The sequence below is a fragment of the Corythoichthys intestinalis genome, chromosome 3, assembly GCF_030265065.1.
Source record: "Corythoichthys intestinalis isolate RoL2023-P3 chromosome 3, ASM3026506v1, whole genome shotgun sequence".
Lineage (NCBI taxonomy): Eukaryota > Metazoa > Chordata > Actinopteri > Syngnathiformes > Syngnathidae > Corythoichthys > Corythoichthys intestinalis.
Window position 1 is genome coordinate 5,346,422 of NC_080397.1, and position 18,854 is coordinate 5,365,275.

The window sequence follows — 18,854 nt, forward strand, 5'->3', positions numbered from 1 at the left end:
ATACTTCTGGCCACAACTGTACGTGTACATACGTGTACATTTACCTTTAATTCAAATAAATGTACTTGTTTGCTAGGGATGTTTTAAAAAAATCAATTCAGAGATATATCGTGACATTACGTCACGCAATTCTCGCATTGATTAGAAATCCGTCTGTATAGATCCTTACATGTGTTTGTGTATTTTGGGTGGGAATATACAATTCAGTGGCTGCACTTCTACTCCCGTCCAGTAGTTGGCAGTCCGCAGCAGTATTGCCTTGCAGTCTGCTGAACAAACAACCAGTGTTGTTTTCGTCAACGATGACTATAACGAAAATATTTTGTGAACGAATAATTTTGACGATGACGTCTTGATGACACGCTGAAAACGTGTCTTGGGAGACTAAAACATAACGAGATGGATGCCAGTTGTCGTCTGACGACACAAGAACAAGATGAAAATTCGCCCTAGTGTCCGTCACAAATTCACAACGTGTGATTTTTCCTTATTGTATGTGTAGTTAGAACGCATTTAGCAGTGTTTGGTTGTGTCACTCATGTGACGTGCTGTTCCTTCCCCTGATCCCCCCTGCCCCTCACGCAGGCTTAAGCGTGTGCCATTCCAGACTCCTTTTTCGAAACGTGTCAGGAGCTGCTTGCTAAGTTTTGTTTTCTTATCTTGGCTATGTGCCATGTTGCTTTAGCCTTTAAAGGTCTGTGCTGAGTGATCATCACACACTAAACTAACTTGTAGCGTTAGCATAGCGTTTTAGTTAGCATTGGCATTTAGCGCAGTGACTCGGTGTCTTCTTAAACTCCTGGAACATTTTACATCCAGTTCGTGGCTTCCAGGTTAGTTCAATTAATTGCAAGTAATGTGTTTTTCTGCTGAGTGTGTATAATCATCATGAATATGGTGATGTCCTTGTAGACTCTACTGTGATGTGCTCATCTGTCATGTTCATTCGAAATTGTTGGAAACCTTTTATTTATTTATTCATGGACTAAAATTTCTGACGTTCATAGTCGAAAACATTTTGGGAATTGTTGACTTAAAGTTTTTTGTTGACTAAAACTAGACGACGAACACATTTTTAAATGACTAAAATATGACTAAGACTAATAAGTATTTTCGTCCGAAATATTATGACGAAAACTAAAATGGCTGCCAAAAACAACACTGTTAACAACAATATTAGACTAATCAGAGTAGAGATTTGTGTACATCCCCCTCTAGTGGTTGCTCGGATTAGTCCTTTTATAAGTCTGAAATTTGGGCTCATTTTGGCTTGGACCGCAAAAACAGAGGCATGGATTATTTAGAATCCTGCATTTGAGCAGGTTTGGACTAGAGCAGCTTTGCTCTAAAAAAAAAAGTGAAACTCATAATGAAAGCCATATATTGCTCAAACGTAAAACAAAAACATTTTTACTTGAGTGCTCGAATAGGTTTCAGTACTAAATTGATATAAATGTACTTATGTACATTTTGATTTGTATTTTCCAAAGCGATATACAAACATCCCAATAATTGTTTTCAAGTGTTGTATTGGGATTAATCAGGAGCAAATCGAATCGTGACCTGTGAATCGTTATTCCAATCGTATTGCCAGATATGAGGCACTACACACCACTATTTTTTGTGTACTTATACTACAATTTTTTTTTTTTTTTAAACCTGTCCTGTTCAGCTGTTTGACACAGAGAATGGAAGTCTAAGTGCCCGGATTCTGAACAGTTTTAATGTTTCACATGGAGAGTCTGACATACTCCCATTGTGATCATTCAAAATACCTTTTTATTATGACAAAGCAGCGAACAGGAAGGGATTATGGGGGGACAGAAGAAAAGAAATACAAGAGAAGAAAGAAAAGAAACACATACACAAACAACAACAAGAAATACATTGAACATCTAAACTAGTTACTAATATGCTGGTGCTATCGTCAGCGAGATGTATTTCCGGTTTACACCATGTGGGGGCCAATTGGCCAGTGAAAGAGGAGAATGGGGGTGGGGGTGTCTATAAGACTATAAGCTAAGTGATTGAAAGGGGTAGAGTGTACACAAATCAGTTCTGTGATCTAGAACCCAGTATTCGTGTGAATCTCTTATGAGTGTAAGCCCGTTGGCGACCAACCCTACGCCGCCGCATCGCCAATCCCGGCACCGGAACCCCCAACCCGAGCATGCCCTACCACATCCAGCAGCACGCAAGCCCCACCGGGCGCGCGACAGCCACGCAGACGGGCGGAGAAACCGCGCGGGCGCCAACCCAGGACCACGGCCCCCACCCAGCCAGCCCGGGGAGGGAGGGCGGGCGGGGGGTGGGGGGTCCATGCGCAGCCCATCCCTCCTCCCGCCGCCCAGCAAAGGAGCCACTGTCCCCCCCCCGGGACCCAGGGTGGTCCCCCGGGCCACCCGCGTGCCCATCAACCGGCCTTCAGGGATGGCAGGAGGGGACGCATCACCAACCCCACGCCTAAACCCACCCCCGCCCGCCCACCCACCCGGGCCACGAGCCACAGCCCCCCAACCGGCACGGCACGCCACGGGACCCCCAGCGGCCCACCAAGCCCCAGGCGAGGCAGGGTCCCCCGCCGGAGCAGGCGACACCCCGCTGCTACACCGGCGCCCAGCCAGCGATCTGCGACGGAGCGCAGGGCGGATGCCCAGCCAGAGAAGAGAGGGGAAGGCGGAGTCAGGAGAACGCCCAGGAACTGCCACGGGGCGATGCAAGATCGGAGACCCGACCCCCCAACCCACTCCCGCGGCCGGCAGCCGAGGCAGAGGGGAGGCCACACCCCGGGAGCCACGCCATATAGAAAAAGTGTGGGACCCACCTACCACCCTATTACTGTGGCTGCCAGGTTCCCGACTGGCAGCCATCACCCAGCACCGTGATGGGGGTGTGAGGGGAGGGTAGTGCAATGTATGCATTAAAATAGGAGAGCTTGGCTTGGGGCAGTGGGACCGCAGCATGGAGTTTCTGTCCAGCCGCCCGTCCCACCGCCCTTTGCCGGAGCTCTCCTGTGGAGTATGATGTGTGTGGTGCCTTTAAAAAAGGTGCAGGGATGGCGGGGCCTGTGGTGAGGAGGCAGCCCCCCCCCCCCCCCAACAGGTCCCAACCATCCCACAACCTTGGTGTGTGGTGCATTAAAAACAGGGGGGAGTCGGGCTGGGACTGTAAAGCCCCGTCCCAACTCTCCCCGGAGAAATGTATGAGCATGTAAGTGCCAGGGTGAAAAATATTTACAGTGCCGAAGTGAGAAGTGCGTGAGTTAAGAGGCAGGCTCCCGCGGGCGTGGCCCCGTCCACCAGAACCACCGGCCCCACGGCCCCAGGGCGGAAGAAGCGTCAGGGCCCTGATCAATCCCCGCCCCAGACCACCCACGGCGCCTCCGCGACCGCCCACCCCCCTCCCACCCACCGAGCACCCACCCCGCACCCCGAGCAGGGGTACTACAATTACTACAATTATTGGTACATGTGCATGTACCAATAATTGTACTTGTACTTGTACGTGTACTTATACAGCAGTTACTTGTACATGTACTTAAACAACAGTTATTTGTACGTGTACATGTACTTATACTATTACTTGTACTTCTACGTGTATGTTTACTACAATTACTTTTACGTGTACTTGTACTCCTACTGCGTGCACTTGTACGTGTGCATTTAAGAGTACTTGTACAAGTACTAATGGGTTCCTTTTAATAATTACATTACATTTACTTTATAAATTATGTGAAAATATGAAATTTACAACGTCATCTGATTCCAAACTTCTTTTTCCTAGTATAGCAGAAATACACTTCTGTATGCTTTGCATGCTTTGTTTGTGTTGCTGAACAAGGTGTGCTATTGAGCAGTCATTTGTTTCAAATGACCGTGAAATATGTGCTAATTTCCGTCAGCCCCTCAAGAAGACTTATCTATTCACACATCACGGTTTAAAAAAAAAAAAAGAAATTGTTTTCCCCAAAAATAAATGGGATTTACTAAAGAATCATACAAAAAGTCCTTTCTAGATTAGGTTTAGCCTTGGTGCTTTAGTCAAGCTCTGGAATTCTCCACAGCCGGCTCACTTTTTGGCAGGCGCTAAATCAACAAAGACGCGTCAAAAGCCATCAGAGTGGATTTTAGGGATGTTTTGGGGTGCAGATGTCGGGATGAACTATTTGTGGTTTGGCACCGCCTGCGCTACCCCCACCTCACAGAAAAGCAAAGGCGTCAGCACGCAACGTCAGCCGGACAAGAGACGTGAAGATGAGTCAGGACGCGAGATGGACGGCTGACGCCATGCCAGGACCACCACCGTTAGTTCCTTCATTTATCACCAACATTATGAAGAAATCTATGATAACAATAAGACTGAACCCAGCCTAATAACTTTCCGATTCGCAGTAGACATGACACGATTTTACTTTTAATCGGAACGCGTCAGAACTCCATTCGGCCAGTTTATTCCAAAAGAGGTGTTTATATGGACCTTTTTTATTGGGTTCGTGCCCAGATTTTTATTTTAACGGGAAAACACACCTCTATGTAGACCAGGCTAATGATGAAGGTGCTAAGAAATACTTCAATAGACAACAAGCAGCTGTTAATCATAAAATAGATGAACAAAATCATGATTATTTGCTATTCTTATATTTGTCACATAAGATATATTCACATACAGTGGTACCTCTACATACGAATTTAATTCGTTCCAGGACCTTGTTTGTAAGTCGAAATGGTCGTATGTCGAGCAGGATTTTCCCATAGGAATACATTATAATTCCATTAATTCGTTCCAAAGCCTAAAAACATACACTAAATTCTTAATAAATACTGCTGGCACTGTTACAAATGGCAATTAAACATAGAAAAACAAATAAGTTATAAATAAATAAGTCAGAATAATATAATAATAATAATAATAATTAATAATTATTCCTGTAAATAATGTAACGAATTGGATTCTAATATGGCGGACACTTTTTACTGTCCCTGAACGCACCGCGAAGCTGACGTCACGGTGAGATAGGTCGGTGCGGTAGAGATAATACTTTCGTTTTCTTGAGAGCAGTCAACTGCTTAAGACAATGGGCGTTTTGTGTTGGATAAGTTCTTAAATAAATGATAAAAACGTGACGAAGCTGGCGATTTCCTTGGCAATGTTACCACAATAATAATTGTCACCTTAACTTATAAATAGTGGCGAACGGTGGTCGGAAGAGGACCATGGAGCTGTATTGTTGAGCCAGTTCAGGGACGCGCACACCAAGCTCATATTTTTCTATAACTTGCATCTTCATTTCAAAGGTAAGCATCACTTTTTTCCTTGTTTCTCCAACTGTATCAACTTTTTTTGAAAACTGTGTTGATTTCTCACACAAGAAAATCCACCGTGCGTTCGTTTGCAGTGCTGTCATGTCGTCGTATTTCGAGCAACTCGTCGGATGTAGAAACAAATGGCGGCTCAAATTTTACGTCGGATGTCGAAAAGATCGTGTGTCGAAGTGATCGTATGTAGAGGTACCACTGTATTCCTAAAAAATAATGGACTGTCCTGAAAGTACCGTATTTTTCGCACTATAGGGCGAACCAAGAAGCCTTCACTTTTCTCAAAAGCAGACAGTGCACCTTATAATCCAATGTGCCTTATGTATGGTTCAATATTAGTTCATCATGGCCATAGACTTCATAATGATATTGACGGGACACATTACCCAGACACTGGGACACGCCTTCAAGTAGGGGGCCGTCCCACACTCCGCTTCAGTTGGACGAAGTCGGTTGCAGTTATTCTCAAACACATGCAGCGATCCAACACCGGATTTAGATTGAAAAAGTACAAAAGCTTCACTGCATAACAACAGGAAGGATTGTCTAAGGAGTGATTTGTTCGAGGACTAGCAACACATCCGACATATTTACATAAAATAAATGCTAACGGCCCGGTTCTTTGTTCTTTTAACAACGAATCGAGACTGTTTTACGTCCATATTTATAAAGAATTCAGGGATTTACGCATTTATTCACGAGAATTTTCAACGTAAAAAGCTCTTTGTGGTGATAAGGCAGCGCCACACTGGCTTAAAGACAAGCAGCACATTCGACATATTTAAGTAAAATAAGTGCTAACTGCCCGGTTCTTTGCTGTTTTAACAAAGAATATCTATAAATATCTATAAAAAATTCAAGGATCAAGGATTTACGCATTTATTCACAAGAATTTTCCACGTAAAAAGCTCTTTGTGGTGATAAGGCGGCGCCACAGTGGCCTAAAGATTAGCAGCACATTCGACATATTTACGTAAAATAAATGCTAACTGCCCTTTTTTTTCTGCTTTTAACCAAGAGTCGAAACGGTTTTACGTCCAAATCTATAAAGAATTCAGGGATTTATGAATTTATTCACAAGAATTTTCAACTTCAACTTAAAAAGCTCGTAGTCTGTGCTTCCACTCGGTAAGGTTTGACGGCGATTGGCCCCTTATTAATCAGCCCCGCGCCCCATGTCCCGTCAATATATCATGAGGTCATGCCATGACATTCCTTTTAACGCAGCACCATCTAGTAGATGTATAACACAACCCAAACCACTACTACTACTGCGCCTTATAATGCAGTGCGCCCTAAATATGTAAACAGTTTTAAAATAGACCATTCATTGAGGGTGCGCCTTACACGCCAATAGGCTTTGTAGTGCGGAAAATACAGTAATTAACAACAACCAGTTGCTAATAGGGCTGAACGATATTGGGAAAAAAACTGACATTGCGATTTTGGGGGGTTTGCGATTTATTTTGCGAAATTAAAACTAGAAGAATTTTCACCAAACTCGAATAGCTCTGTTTGGGAAGACTCTGGTTGACTCACTATGACCACATTGTATTCATTATAGATGTCCCAATCCGATCCAATGATCGGGGATCTGGGCGATTGCCAATTTTTCAGAGGATCGGAATCAGGTGAAAAGAATCGTTTTCTTTTAATTAAAAAAAAAAATATTTGTTTTTCTGCTTCATGTTTGGACAGCTTCTCACCCTCCCTCCAGCGAAGCAGTTCGACCAAACTGTTTGTCTTGGTCACCAGCGCAGCTGGCATTTGGTACTTAAAGTTAACAATGATTAACAGGTTTGTAGCTTTGACCTGGCGAGAGATGTCTCGGTAGCTCAACGATCAAAGGCACAAATGTTTTAATCATTGTTAAGCTTGGTACACAGCCTGGAGTGTGCTGTGGCAACTCATTCATTGTGTAAGTAAGAGGTTGTTCTCGGCAGCGTGAGCGTCAAAGCAAAAAAACAAACTTTTTTTTTCAGTATTGGATCAGGATTCGGTATCGGCAGATTCTCAGAATCAGGTGACTTGGACTATGCCATCGGGACATCCCTAGTGTTCATATAATACCATTTAATCCAGGCAAAGGGGGTTTATCTGTGAATTATGAATATTGGTGTATATAAATGGGGTCCAGAAAGCTAAGCCTCTGCACGATTGCTGCTTTTATGAAGAAAAACAAAAGTTTAAATTAAAATTAAAAACAAAAAACAATCGCACGTCCTGCGATAGTACTATTGCGCATGCACACATTGCGATGATGATGTTCAAACGGTATTTTGTGCAAGCCTAGTTGCTAAAATAATGTACAATAATGGAAATTAAATTAAATGAAACCACATAGTAACTGAGGCAAAGTAAATGCAATAGAAGAATAGATCATTTATTCTATACAGAGTAATAATTCATTACACAGTATATTTTTTGAACGATTAACAACCAACCTGATAACAGGATTATTAAAACAAGAAATCAGTCAATCCTTGTAGTGAACCTTAAGTTCTCAAACGCAAGTGAAAAATACGATGACATCATATCTTGAATGGCAAGCAATCTCAACATACTGTATCTGTACATCGCTGAAGGACCCGAGCGAGATGGGAAGACATTCACATCAAATTCTTAGTTTGGTTAGTTTGTTACTTTCCTTGCGTGGTTTAGTCAATAATGAACAAATCCCGCCTGCTTTACAAATCAAAGAAAAAGTACAAATGTAAATTAGCAGGCCATGTGTTGCTTGTTGCACAGACAGCTTGATGGCGACTTACATGCTATCCAAATGCTTTTCTTTTTCCCCTTCTTTTTTTTATTGGCTTATGATATGAACTGATGGATGCTTTACTTTCACTGAAAAGATCACAAAACAAAGTGTGACGGAATCATCGAGGAACAATCCATCTGCAGGATGGAAAAAGTCGACATATAATCCAGTGGCAAGATGTTTATTTTGCAATGATAAGATGCGGGCTTAGGAAGACTTCACCAAAGTACCACGGATGCTCTTCAGCTTCACTAATCTGGGATTTAGCGAGTCCGACTGCAGCGTTCTGACTAAACGTGCTTTACATTTTGCAAACATTCTTTTTGCGGAATTATTGGACAACATGCTCCATGTTTACTATCAACTAATATCACAAGTCGACTATTTCATTTTCAAGCAGCCGTTTTGGGGTTATTTCTAGCGGTCATTGCAAAGGCTTTCCGAAGTTCCACAAGAAAGATTTCAATATTCATCGAAATTTTACAAATTTAGCCCCAAAGCCAGTTTCATGTAGCATCATGAAATTTTGTACAACAATCATGACGAGACCCAAAAATAGTTTTTAAGAAATCTTTACAGACAGTTCACAGGTCACTCGAAACTGACTATTTTGGGATCAATTAGGTACTTTTCAGGTTTTACTTCAAAGAAAAGAAATCCTTTTTATAGAGTTTTGGGTTAATTCAGATAGCTTACGCCAGTTTTACTTAGAACAAGGGATATCCCGACTACATATTTTTGCACTCGATTACGAGTCACCTGATTTTCAGAATCTGCTGATTCAGTCCCGATCCAATACTGAAATAAAAACTTGATTATTTTATTTTTATTTGAACAAAAGTTCCAAACATGTTACAGTTCTGTACTGTTTACAGTATATCTTTTTCCTTTATTTCCGAGAGTGTAAAACATTTATTTTTGTTTCTTTTGGCAAGGCCATTGTATCTCTGCATTATTTTGTTACTTTTTAGCCCTTAAAAAATGATATATATATTATATACTGTATATATATATACATATTTACAGTGGTATGAAAAAGTACCATTTGGAATTTCTCACATTTCTGCATAAAATCACCACCCAATGTGATCTGACCTTTGTCAAAATCACACAGATGGAAATACAGTGTCTGTTTGAACTAAAAGCAACCAAACATTTATAGGTTTTCATATTTTAATGAGGATAGCATGCAAACAATGACAGAAGGGGGTGGGGTAATTAAGTGAACCCTCTGCCTAAGGAGACTTAAAGAGCAATTGACACCATTTTTTACCAAACAATTTACGTTAGGTGTGTGCCCAATCAATGAGGAGTGGTGAACATCTGTTCTTCCCACTATAAAACACACATCTGGTAAGAAATGTCTTGATGAGAAGCATTGTCTGATGTGCATTATGGCTCGGTCTAAAGAGCTTTCTGAAGACCTGCGATCAAGGATTGTTAATTTGTAAGAAGCTGGAAACAAGGATATATAACCATCTCTAAAAGTCTGGATGTTCATCTATCGACAGTCAGAGAAGTTGTCTACAAATGGAGAGAGTTTTACAGTGTTGCTTCTCTCCCAAGGAGTGGCCGTCCACCAAAGATGATACCAAGTGTTCAGCGCAGAATACTCAGAGAGGTAAAAAAGAACCCCAGAATGTCTGTTAAAGACTTACAGAAATCACTGTCACAGTCCAATATCTATGTGCACAAATCAACTATATGTAAAACTATGGCCAAGAATGGTGTTCATGGTAGGACTCCACGGAGGAAGCCACTGCTGTCTAAAAAACATTGTTCCTTGTTTAATATTCGCAAAAAGGCACTGGGACACTCATCAAGATTAACATCTCATCCTCACCGTGAAGCATGGTGGAGGGAGCATCATAATTTGTGGCTGTTTTGCTGCCTCGGGCCCTGAACAACTTGCAATCCTTAATGGAAGAATGAATTCAAAAGTTTATCAGGATGTTTTGCAGGAAAAGCTGAGGCCGTCTGTCAGACAATTGAAGCTAAAAAGAGGATGGATGCTGTAACAAGATTCCAAAACACAGAAGTAAATCAACTTCAAAAAGGTTTCAGAAGAACAAAATACACATTCTGGAGTGTCCAAGTCAAAGTCCAGAACCCCATTGAGATGCTGTGGCATGACGTAAAGACAGCGATTCATGCCAGACATCCCAGGAATCTGACTGAACTACAGCAGTTTTGTTGAGAAGAATGGGCCAAAATTAGTCCTGATCGATGTGCCAGACTCATCTGCAGCAACAAGAAGCGCCTGGTTGAAGTTATTGCTGCCAAAGGCAGGAGGGGGGGGGGGGGCACAAAATATTAAATGTAATGGTTCACTTACTTATTTTTCCCCCTTCTGTCATTGATTGCATACTATTCTCATTGAAATATGAAAACTTATGTTTGGGTGGTTTTAGTTAGAGCAGACTTTTTTTTCATCTGTGTGATTTTCACAAAGATCAGATCACATTTGATGGTGATTTTATGCAGAAATGTGAGAAATTCCAAAAGGTTCAGATAATTTTTCATACCACCGTAGGTTTTCCCCATAAGCACACATATATTTTATATTAACAGGTTGGTATAGATGTAAAATATTGACGGACATAGTTTCCGAGGTGGAAACATAACAGAAAGCACTCAACAATGTCAATGGGTCCAACAGGCTGTGTATTGTGGAAGTGAATGCGCCTTTGTTCCAAACTGCGTCACACGATGGATGCAAAGAATTAGTTGCCATGCTAAAGCTATTGTGAACGCTACGCTAATGCTACAAGTTATATTTAGAGTGAAAGGATCACTCGGTAAACATATTAAAAGGCTAAAGCAACGTAAAGCCAAATATTTCCTCATGCAAGATAAAAAAAAATCTTGCAGTATTTACAAAACAGGCAAGCCTGAAGCTTCCTGTAGCAGCCTGCCTTCAAGCTGCTGCGGGGTCCTTATGAGGTCCTAATGTCAGTCAGCGGCGGCCACAGTCGACCACACAGATGCCTGATTGAAATTATTTTTTCATCAGCTTATTTATTTTTGTTTGTTAATCGGCTGATGGCCGATACATCTGTAGCTAGCACAATACGTTTTAATTAATGCAAAACCCGATCCTTTTCACCCAATTCTGATCCTCTAAAAACTGGCCCGATTTATGATCACGTGAACGGATTGGGGACATCCCTACTTAAAACAATGAAATTTGGTAGATTTGTCAATCATGGGGACGCCCACATAAATCAATCTCAAGAGGCCATGTCTGCAATAGAATTCAACCATTTTGTTGACGTGGCCAATTTGGGATCGTTCATGGTTATCAAAAGTATTATTTGAAGGTACAAACACTACAGCTGCAAAGGACAGAGTGTGTGAGCAATCCTCCCTCGTCCACAAGACTGCTGGCCATCTTGATGCAAGCCCCTCTTACAGAGACACACCACACTGCCCACACAGCGCTGCCATCTGGCCTGCTGGGAAATGGCAGCCTGAGTCTTGGCCAAACACGCGATGATCATTGACCACTCGGACATTTCTTCCCTTGAAAGACTGTTTTTTGCCTAGTCAAGTCAAAATCAACATAAAGAGAAATATTAGAAACAATGCTAACATGATAATGTGCAATCATATCGCCAGGTAACCTGGGCAAAAAGTGATAAAAGAGCAACCCAAATACAAAAATAGCAAAGCGGCAATCTGATGAGATTTGAATATCTCACAATTTAGTCGAGTGCTTTAGCTATAATCGGTTGTGTTTGAGCAGAACCTTGTGTCAGTCATTTGTGAGTTAGCGTTATGCTAAACAGATTCGTCAACAAACAGATAGCGCTGATGCAGGCACCCGAGTTAGGGGCACAATTTACGGGAGGGTATTAAACCGTCGGGCTGTGATGCAGTGCTTGTGTATCAAACACTCCGAACGGGGGAAGCTGACGGAGCGGAATGTCGCCGTTGGAGCAGCAGTCAGCTGACCCGAGATCAGTGGCGACAGCTTGCGCTAAAAAGTTAGCAAACGGCAGCAGCATATGCAGAGCAGTCTGGGAAAAGCATCTCTGAACTTCAGCGTCTGTACCGATCAATCTCTTGTGGTGGACTTTTTTTTTTTTTTTCCTAACTTTGGATAAAAGTCACCCATTTTGGTTTGAAGTGTTTTTTGTTGTTGTTTTGTTTTAGAAAGCCAAACGGTTTTAAAATATTCAGCCCCCAATGCCAGTTTTGCTTTGCAACATGAAATTTGGTTGTCCATCAATCTGTAGACCAAGGGCAAAGCTTTGGTCTCAACGCCATAACCTGCATCTACACTTTTTGCTGGAGACAAGACATTAATAAGACCAAACAGATTATTGAACGGGGTCAGGGCTACATTTCTCACGAATATGAACCTAATTAATCGATAGGCTAAATAACCAAGCAAAATAAATCTGTATTGACTTATACCATTTCTCAATTATTTTCTGTTACACCCCCCAACACTCCAGTGAGACGTAAACATTTCGCCCCCCCCCAACTTTCTGCCGCAACTGTAAATAGTTTGTCTATAAAATTATTATTGTTAAGTACACATCTACATAACATAATATTGAAGAAAAAAATTAATATACATTAACTTACATCAAAGTATAAATTGTTATTGTTTTGTTTGTAGCAGAAAAGACAGCGCATCAATCTGCCTGAATTAAAAAAAAAAAGTCACAGTCAAACTGTAAAAATACACTCAAGGTACATTTTTTGAACATTTGATACTGAAAAATAAGTTTAATAAAATCCATAAATAATAATGAATTGGAATTGATGTGCAAAATGAACTCATGAGGACAATATGCCAAACAATTTGACCGAAAAAAAATAAAAATAAAAAATACAACAAAAACGATAGTGTCATTGGACAGACGGACGGTTTTTATTGTTGCTGCAGGCAGTTTCAGCTCCTTTGCTATGGTCGGGGGTTATTTTGCACTGAGCAACTTGGTATGCCACCTTATATGATGCTAGCGGTGCTCGTTGGTTTACTGATGTAACACTGACAAAGTGGGATGATTGTTGGCAATATTTGGCATGTTTTTGCTGAAAAAAAAAATCAAGCGGCTTATCAATATGATTGGGGTGTAATGTCTTTAAGTGACGTCTCAATTGATTTGGCTTCCTGCTGTCCTCTGCAGACATTTTCAGACAGTAAACAGACTGATCTTTCCTCGTCTTCCACTGTATTATTCGCTTTGTCATATTTCCTAGTTTTAGGCTCTTCATATCTCCAGTGATCTTTGGTGTGTGCTCTTGCTTGATTTAAAAATACTGCACACACACTGAAAATAGGGAGCTATCTAAGAACTGGTCAACTTCTGGGGGACAGTGGAGCACCCCTAGAATCAAACTAAAGTGTTGCTATATAAAAGTGATTAGGGAAAAAATAATGAAAAATATCTGAGATATCCAAGTACCGATCTAAATCTGAGACATACTAAACTACCCCAAGACTTGAACCAAAATACTCTCATGAAATTCTGATTTGTGATTTCATCCATCCTTCCATTATCTTCCGCTTAGTCCGGGGTCGGGTCGTGGGGGCAGCAGCTTTAGCAGGGAAGCCCAGACTTCCCTCTCCCCAGCCACTTCAGCCAGCTCCTCCGGCAGGATTCCAAGGCGTTCCCAGGCCAGCCGAGCGACATAGTCTCTCCAGCGTGTCCTGGGTCGACCCCGGGGCCTCCCGCCGGTGGGACATGCCTGGAACACCACTCCAGGGAGGCGTCCAGGAGGCACCGAACCAGATGCCCGAGCCACCTCAACTGGCTCCTCTCAACGCGGAGAAGTAGCGGCTCGACACCAAGCCCATCCCGGATGACCGAGCTTCTCACCCTATCTCTAAGGGAGAGCCCGGAGACCCTGCGGAGGAAACTCATTTCGGCCGCTTGTATCCGGGATCTTGTTCTTTCGGTCACAACCTACAGCTCGTGACCATAGGTGAGGGTAGGAACGTAGATCGACCGGTAAATTGAGAGCTTCGCCTTTTGGCTCAGCTTCTTCTTCACCACAACGGACCAGTGCAGAGTCCGCATCACTGCAGACGCTGCACAGATCCGCCTGTCAATCTCCCGCTCCCTCCTACCCTACCTTGTGAACAAGACCCCGAGATACTTGAACTCCTCCACTTGGGGCAGGATCTCATCCCCGACCCGGAGAGGGCATTCCACCCTTTTCCGACTTAGGACCATGGTCTCAGATTTGGAGGTGCTGATCTTCATCCGAACCGCTTCACACTCGGCTGCGAACAGCCCCAGTGAGAGTTGGAGGTCACGGCTTGATGAAGCCAACAGCACCACATCATCTGCAAAAAGCAGAGATGCAATGTTAAGGCCACCAAACCGGACACCCTCAACGCTTCGGCTGCGCCTAGAAATTCTGTCCACAAAAATTATGAACAGAATCGGTGGCAAAGGGCAGCCTTGGCGGAGTCCAATCCTCACTGGGAACAAATTCGACTTACTGCCGGCAATGCGGACCAGACTCTGACACCGGTCGTACAGGGACCGAACAGCCAAGGGGCTCGGTACCCCATACTCCTGGGGCACCCTCCACAGGACTCCCCTAGGCACACGGTCGAACGCCTTCTCCAAATTCACAAAACACATGTAGACTGGTTGGGCGAACTCCCATGCACCCTCGAGGACCCTGCCGAGGGTGTAGAGCTAGTCCACTGTTCCATGGCCGGGACAAAACCACACTGCTCCTCCTGAATCCGAGATTCGACTTCCCGATGGACCCTCCTCTCCAGCACCCCTGAATAGACTTTAACGGGGAGGCTGAGGAGTGTGATCCCTCTATAATTGGAACACACCCTCCGGTCCCCCCGGTTGTGATTTCATTTCATATATTATTTTTTTATGTCAGCTCATGTTCATGTTAGTGTCCCCCTGAAGTGGACCCATTCTTGGATAGCTCCCCGTTTTTTTTTTTTCAATAAAAGGACTTGCACTCTGAAGCCACCGCGTTGCATTACCGTAATGCACATAATGCAAACAATGATCCAAATTAGGGACGGCTAGCTTGACTTCGTTGTTCCTTGTGGAGGCTGAACTGACCGAAGTAGTTTTGCAGGTTAGCGAATTCACAGTTTAACATTATGCTAACTCTGATACAAGTCGGACTTTCAGTAGCAAAATTAGTGGTGTTTCCCCTACCGTCCCCTACGTCTTTTTACATTACTTGATAAAAAAATAAAATAAAATAAATAAACCTCCTATTATCCCTCCTCTTCGAAGGGAGCAGAGGAGGCGGCATGTTGTCGACATGAATCTGTCGGGGCAGCGTGAGTGTACGTCTCTGTGGTGGAAAAGGGTGGGCGGACAGTTCATCAGCCAAACGTTCAAAAATTGGCCCGGGATATTCAGCAAGTGAAAAGGGATGAATGTAAGTCTGAAAATAATTCACTTAATAATGGTAGGGTCTATTCTGTCCTTAGAACGTATGAGAAGACAATCTCAATTACCTATATAACTGAACTCTGAACTCATTCTATAGCGCAAATAAGATTGCTTAGAAGTTGGTGGAGACAATTTGAGCATCCTGAAAATTTGGTAGTGTTATGTCACTACCGTTCCTATGAAAACCTACGCCTTTGCTGGAGACCCACAAAAAAACTCTCTAGAAGCACGATTTAAAAAGCGTAGGACGTCTGCAGTTTTAGCTTAAAATAGCCATTTTGGATTCATTTCATCCTGTGGTCCACCAAAAATCAAACTACTCCTTTAAGAGACTTTTGAAAAATGTTTCAGTTTTACTTAGCAAAACTGAATTTGGTAGATATGTCCATCATTATCAGACACACAAAAAAAGTCTTAAGTAGTGGGTGGGTGGGTGTGGGTAGGGCTTACTGACACTGTTCTTCAGTGGTTCACATCTTATTTACATGATAGGGATTTTTTTGTGTCAATCGGAAACCATCAGTCAGAACGAACCAAATTCCTGTGTGGAGTCCCTCAAGGGTAAATTCTTGGACCACTCTTATTTAACATCTATATGCTTCCCTATCTCAGATTATGGAACAGTATGGCACCTCCTATCACACCTATGCAGATGACACACAACACTACATTTCTGTGTCCCTATGCATTCATCAAATCAATGAATGGATGGATGTGCCAGAATTGTCTCCAGCTAAATGTGGAGAAGACAGAAGTGATCATTTTTGGGCCAAAAAAAAGAAAGGTCAAAGGTCAAATTATTGAGTTAGACCTCAAATTTGATAGCCATCTAAAGTCCGACACTACATCTGCTTATTACCACCTAAAAAAATAGAGCCAGTGTTAAGGGGTTTCTCACTCAACAAGACATGGAAAAACTTACTGTATGCATGCATTCATTTTCAATAGATTGGACTATTGCAACTGTAAATTTACAGGTCTTGATTAAAAAAAAAAAAAAAAAAAAATCAGTCGTGAAGCTGCAGCTAGTACAGAATGCTGCAGCCAGAGTCCTCACAAATACAAGAAAACTGGACCACATTACACCGGTTTTGAAATCGTTACACTGGCTTCCAGTGAGTCAAAGGATAGACTATAAAATACTACTGCTCGTCTGCAAAACACTTAATGGCCTTGAACCAAAATTCATGCTTGATTTGTTAGATTCCTATAAAACATCTAGACCCGTAAGTTCGTCGGGAACCGGTCTCCTGTATGTTCCAAGAACAAGAACCAAGCACGATGAGGCAGAATTTAGTCATTAGTCATTTTGTTAGTAATGTTCCTCACCTCTGGAACAAGTTACCTGAAGGTTTGAAGTATGCTAAAACTGTTAGCCCCTTTAAATCAGGGCTAAAAATGCTTTTGTTTAGCACAGCATATCCATAACTGTCTATATTTTTCAAGCTATTTGCTTTGCTGATTTCAATTATTATCATAGTAGTAGTAGTAATATTGTTTTATTCTATTCGCGATTAAATACGATTGTTATGTATAATTTTATTTCCTGTTTTGTCTTTGTTTTTATGTTCCATTGATTTAATGTGATTTTTATGATCTTCATGTGATATAAAGCACTTTGAATTGCCTTGTGTTGAATTGTGCTATATAAATAAATGTTCCTTACCTTGCCTTGCAAAAAAAAGTTTATGCTTTAAGTCAGTTACTATTTCGGGTGAGCTCTAACAAAATGCTAAGTGTACAAATCCAAATTAAATCTTGCCTTACTATTTTGAATGAGAATGGCGAAGATGATAGCATTTCATACGCTCACCTCTGCTCATTACTGTGATTTTAAACAATTTAAACAAAAAAATCTGTGCTTGGTCACGGCTACCTTATTTTGACCTGTTCGAATCAGCACAGCCTCCTGTATCTAGGCACCACTAGGCGCCATTTTGTAGTGGTTGCAGATGTTCGGTGCCCATCTGCTTCCTTGAGTTGAAGCCTCCCTCCCTTTCTTTTTTTTTTTTTTTTTTTTTTGGTGCGAGTAAGAGCACATCATTGGCAGCTAAGTGCTCTGGGCACCGTCCGTGCGCTTGTTCCAGAGAAATGCCAATAGTTTTGGCGCGGGCGGCGGGGCCCTCACAGACGGCGCGGGGACGGCACAGATGGCGCTAATGGACAAGCTAGATCCAACCGCGGGGACCTGTGCGGCTCCGCACCGCGACGACTTCCAAGTCGTCGCACAGCGTAAACGGCACACAGGGCCAAAGCAGACTAGCCGTGGAGGAGCGCATCAAGAATTTAAGAGCATGAAATAATCACAAGTGCTGTGGAGCCTAGCCAATGGAGAGGAGAAGAGACTGTTCCGCATTTTACTAGTATCTTAGTAGCAAATTGACTGTCTTGCAAAGGTATATTAGCGCAACATACCTAATAAGCTAGCTATCCGGATTATAAAATGACTTAGGGTTTTAAAGTCCTTTATTGTGGGTAATGTTGTTTCTACTCCTTCAAGCAAACATGCAAAAAAAATTCTGTCTCAAAACATTTTTGTGTCATAAACACGTGTTGCCGTCTTATTATTTCATGATTGACAACTAAAATTTGAACTCGCGATGATGAACACAAAACACATTAATCATGTCCTTTGTGCTTGCAACAATGAGACAAAAATGAGCGGTTAAACATTATGTGCAATTCCGTTTTTTTCCAATCACTTCATTAGTGGAGACAGCATTACTTTTCTTGGATGCTAACATCCACATCTCCCTTTCAACACAAATAATGTCAGCTAGTAGTAATATGCTACATTTACTGTATGTAGGGGGACCACCTTCATAAGGTCAAAATGAAGTACATATTTAACAAAACAAAACAAAAAAAACATCAGACCTGCGGTGTATTTTCATCAACAATAAAGTTTTGCACGGCTTACATATCATATTTGTGTGAGTAAATAGTAAAAAATACCAATTAAAGGTCAAACTTTTTTTGGACAATTTAGTTTAAGGTGACCATATTTTGATTTCCAAAAAAGAGAACACTTGGCCCAGTCTCGAGATATTTCATTTTACTCGAAGTTCACTCAAAGATGCCTTTAGGGCTGCAGCTATCGAATATTTTAGTAATCTAGTATTCGAATGCAAATTCTATCGAGTAATCGTATAAAACATGATTTTATTTAGGTAAAGAGCAATTATAAATATACATCAGCAAACAAGACATTTCACCTAATATTAAACCATTTTCAGACGATCAATGCCTGTTTTCAATGTACATTGTTAAAAAAACAGTCAACAATTGCATCTAAGATGTGACTACAAAAAAGAAACAACAACAAAAAATTTACAGCTTTCACTCAAAAAACTTCTATATCCTATTAAAAAAAAAAAA

At 41.9% G+C, this 18,854-nt stretch overlaps 1 protein-coding gene across 4 annotated transcripts in view; it reads right to left on the bottom strand.

Annotated features, from left to right (window-relative positions):
* The window catches only part of antxr2a (ANTXR cell adhesion molecule 2a), a 173,549-nt gene that overhangs the window by 3,249 nt on the left and 151,446 nt on the right, over positions 1 to 18,854 (bottom strand). The window contains exon 16 of one of the 4 annotated variants that reach the window (XM_057830924.1): positions 10,515 to 11,618. The exons of 1 other annotated variant lie outside the window; for it this stretch is intronic. In XM_057830924.1, coding sequence (XP_057686907.1) covers positions 11,406 to 11,618 — 213 coding nt within the window. In that variant the 3' untranslated portion in view covers positions 10,515 to 11,405. Of the gene's footprint in view, positions 1 to 10,514; positions 11,619 to 18,854 lie in introns of those variants that run through there. 2 more of the 4 variants (XM_057830926.1, XM_057830923.1) reach the window with 2 other exon arrangements.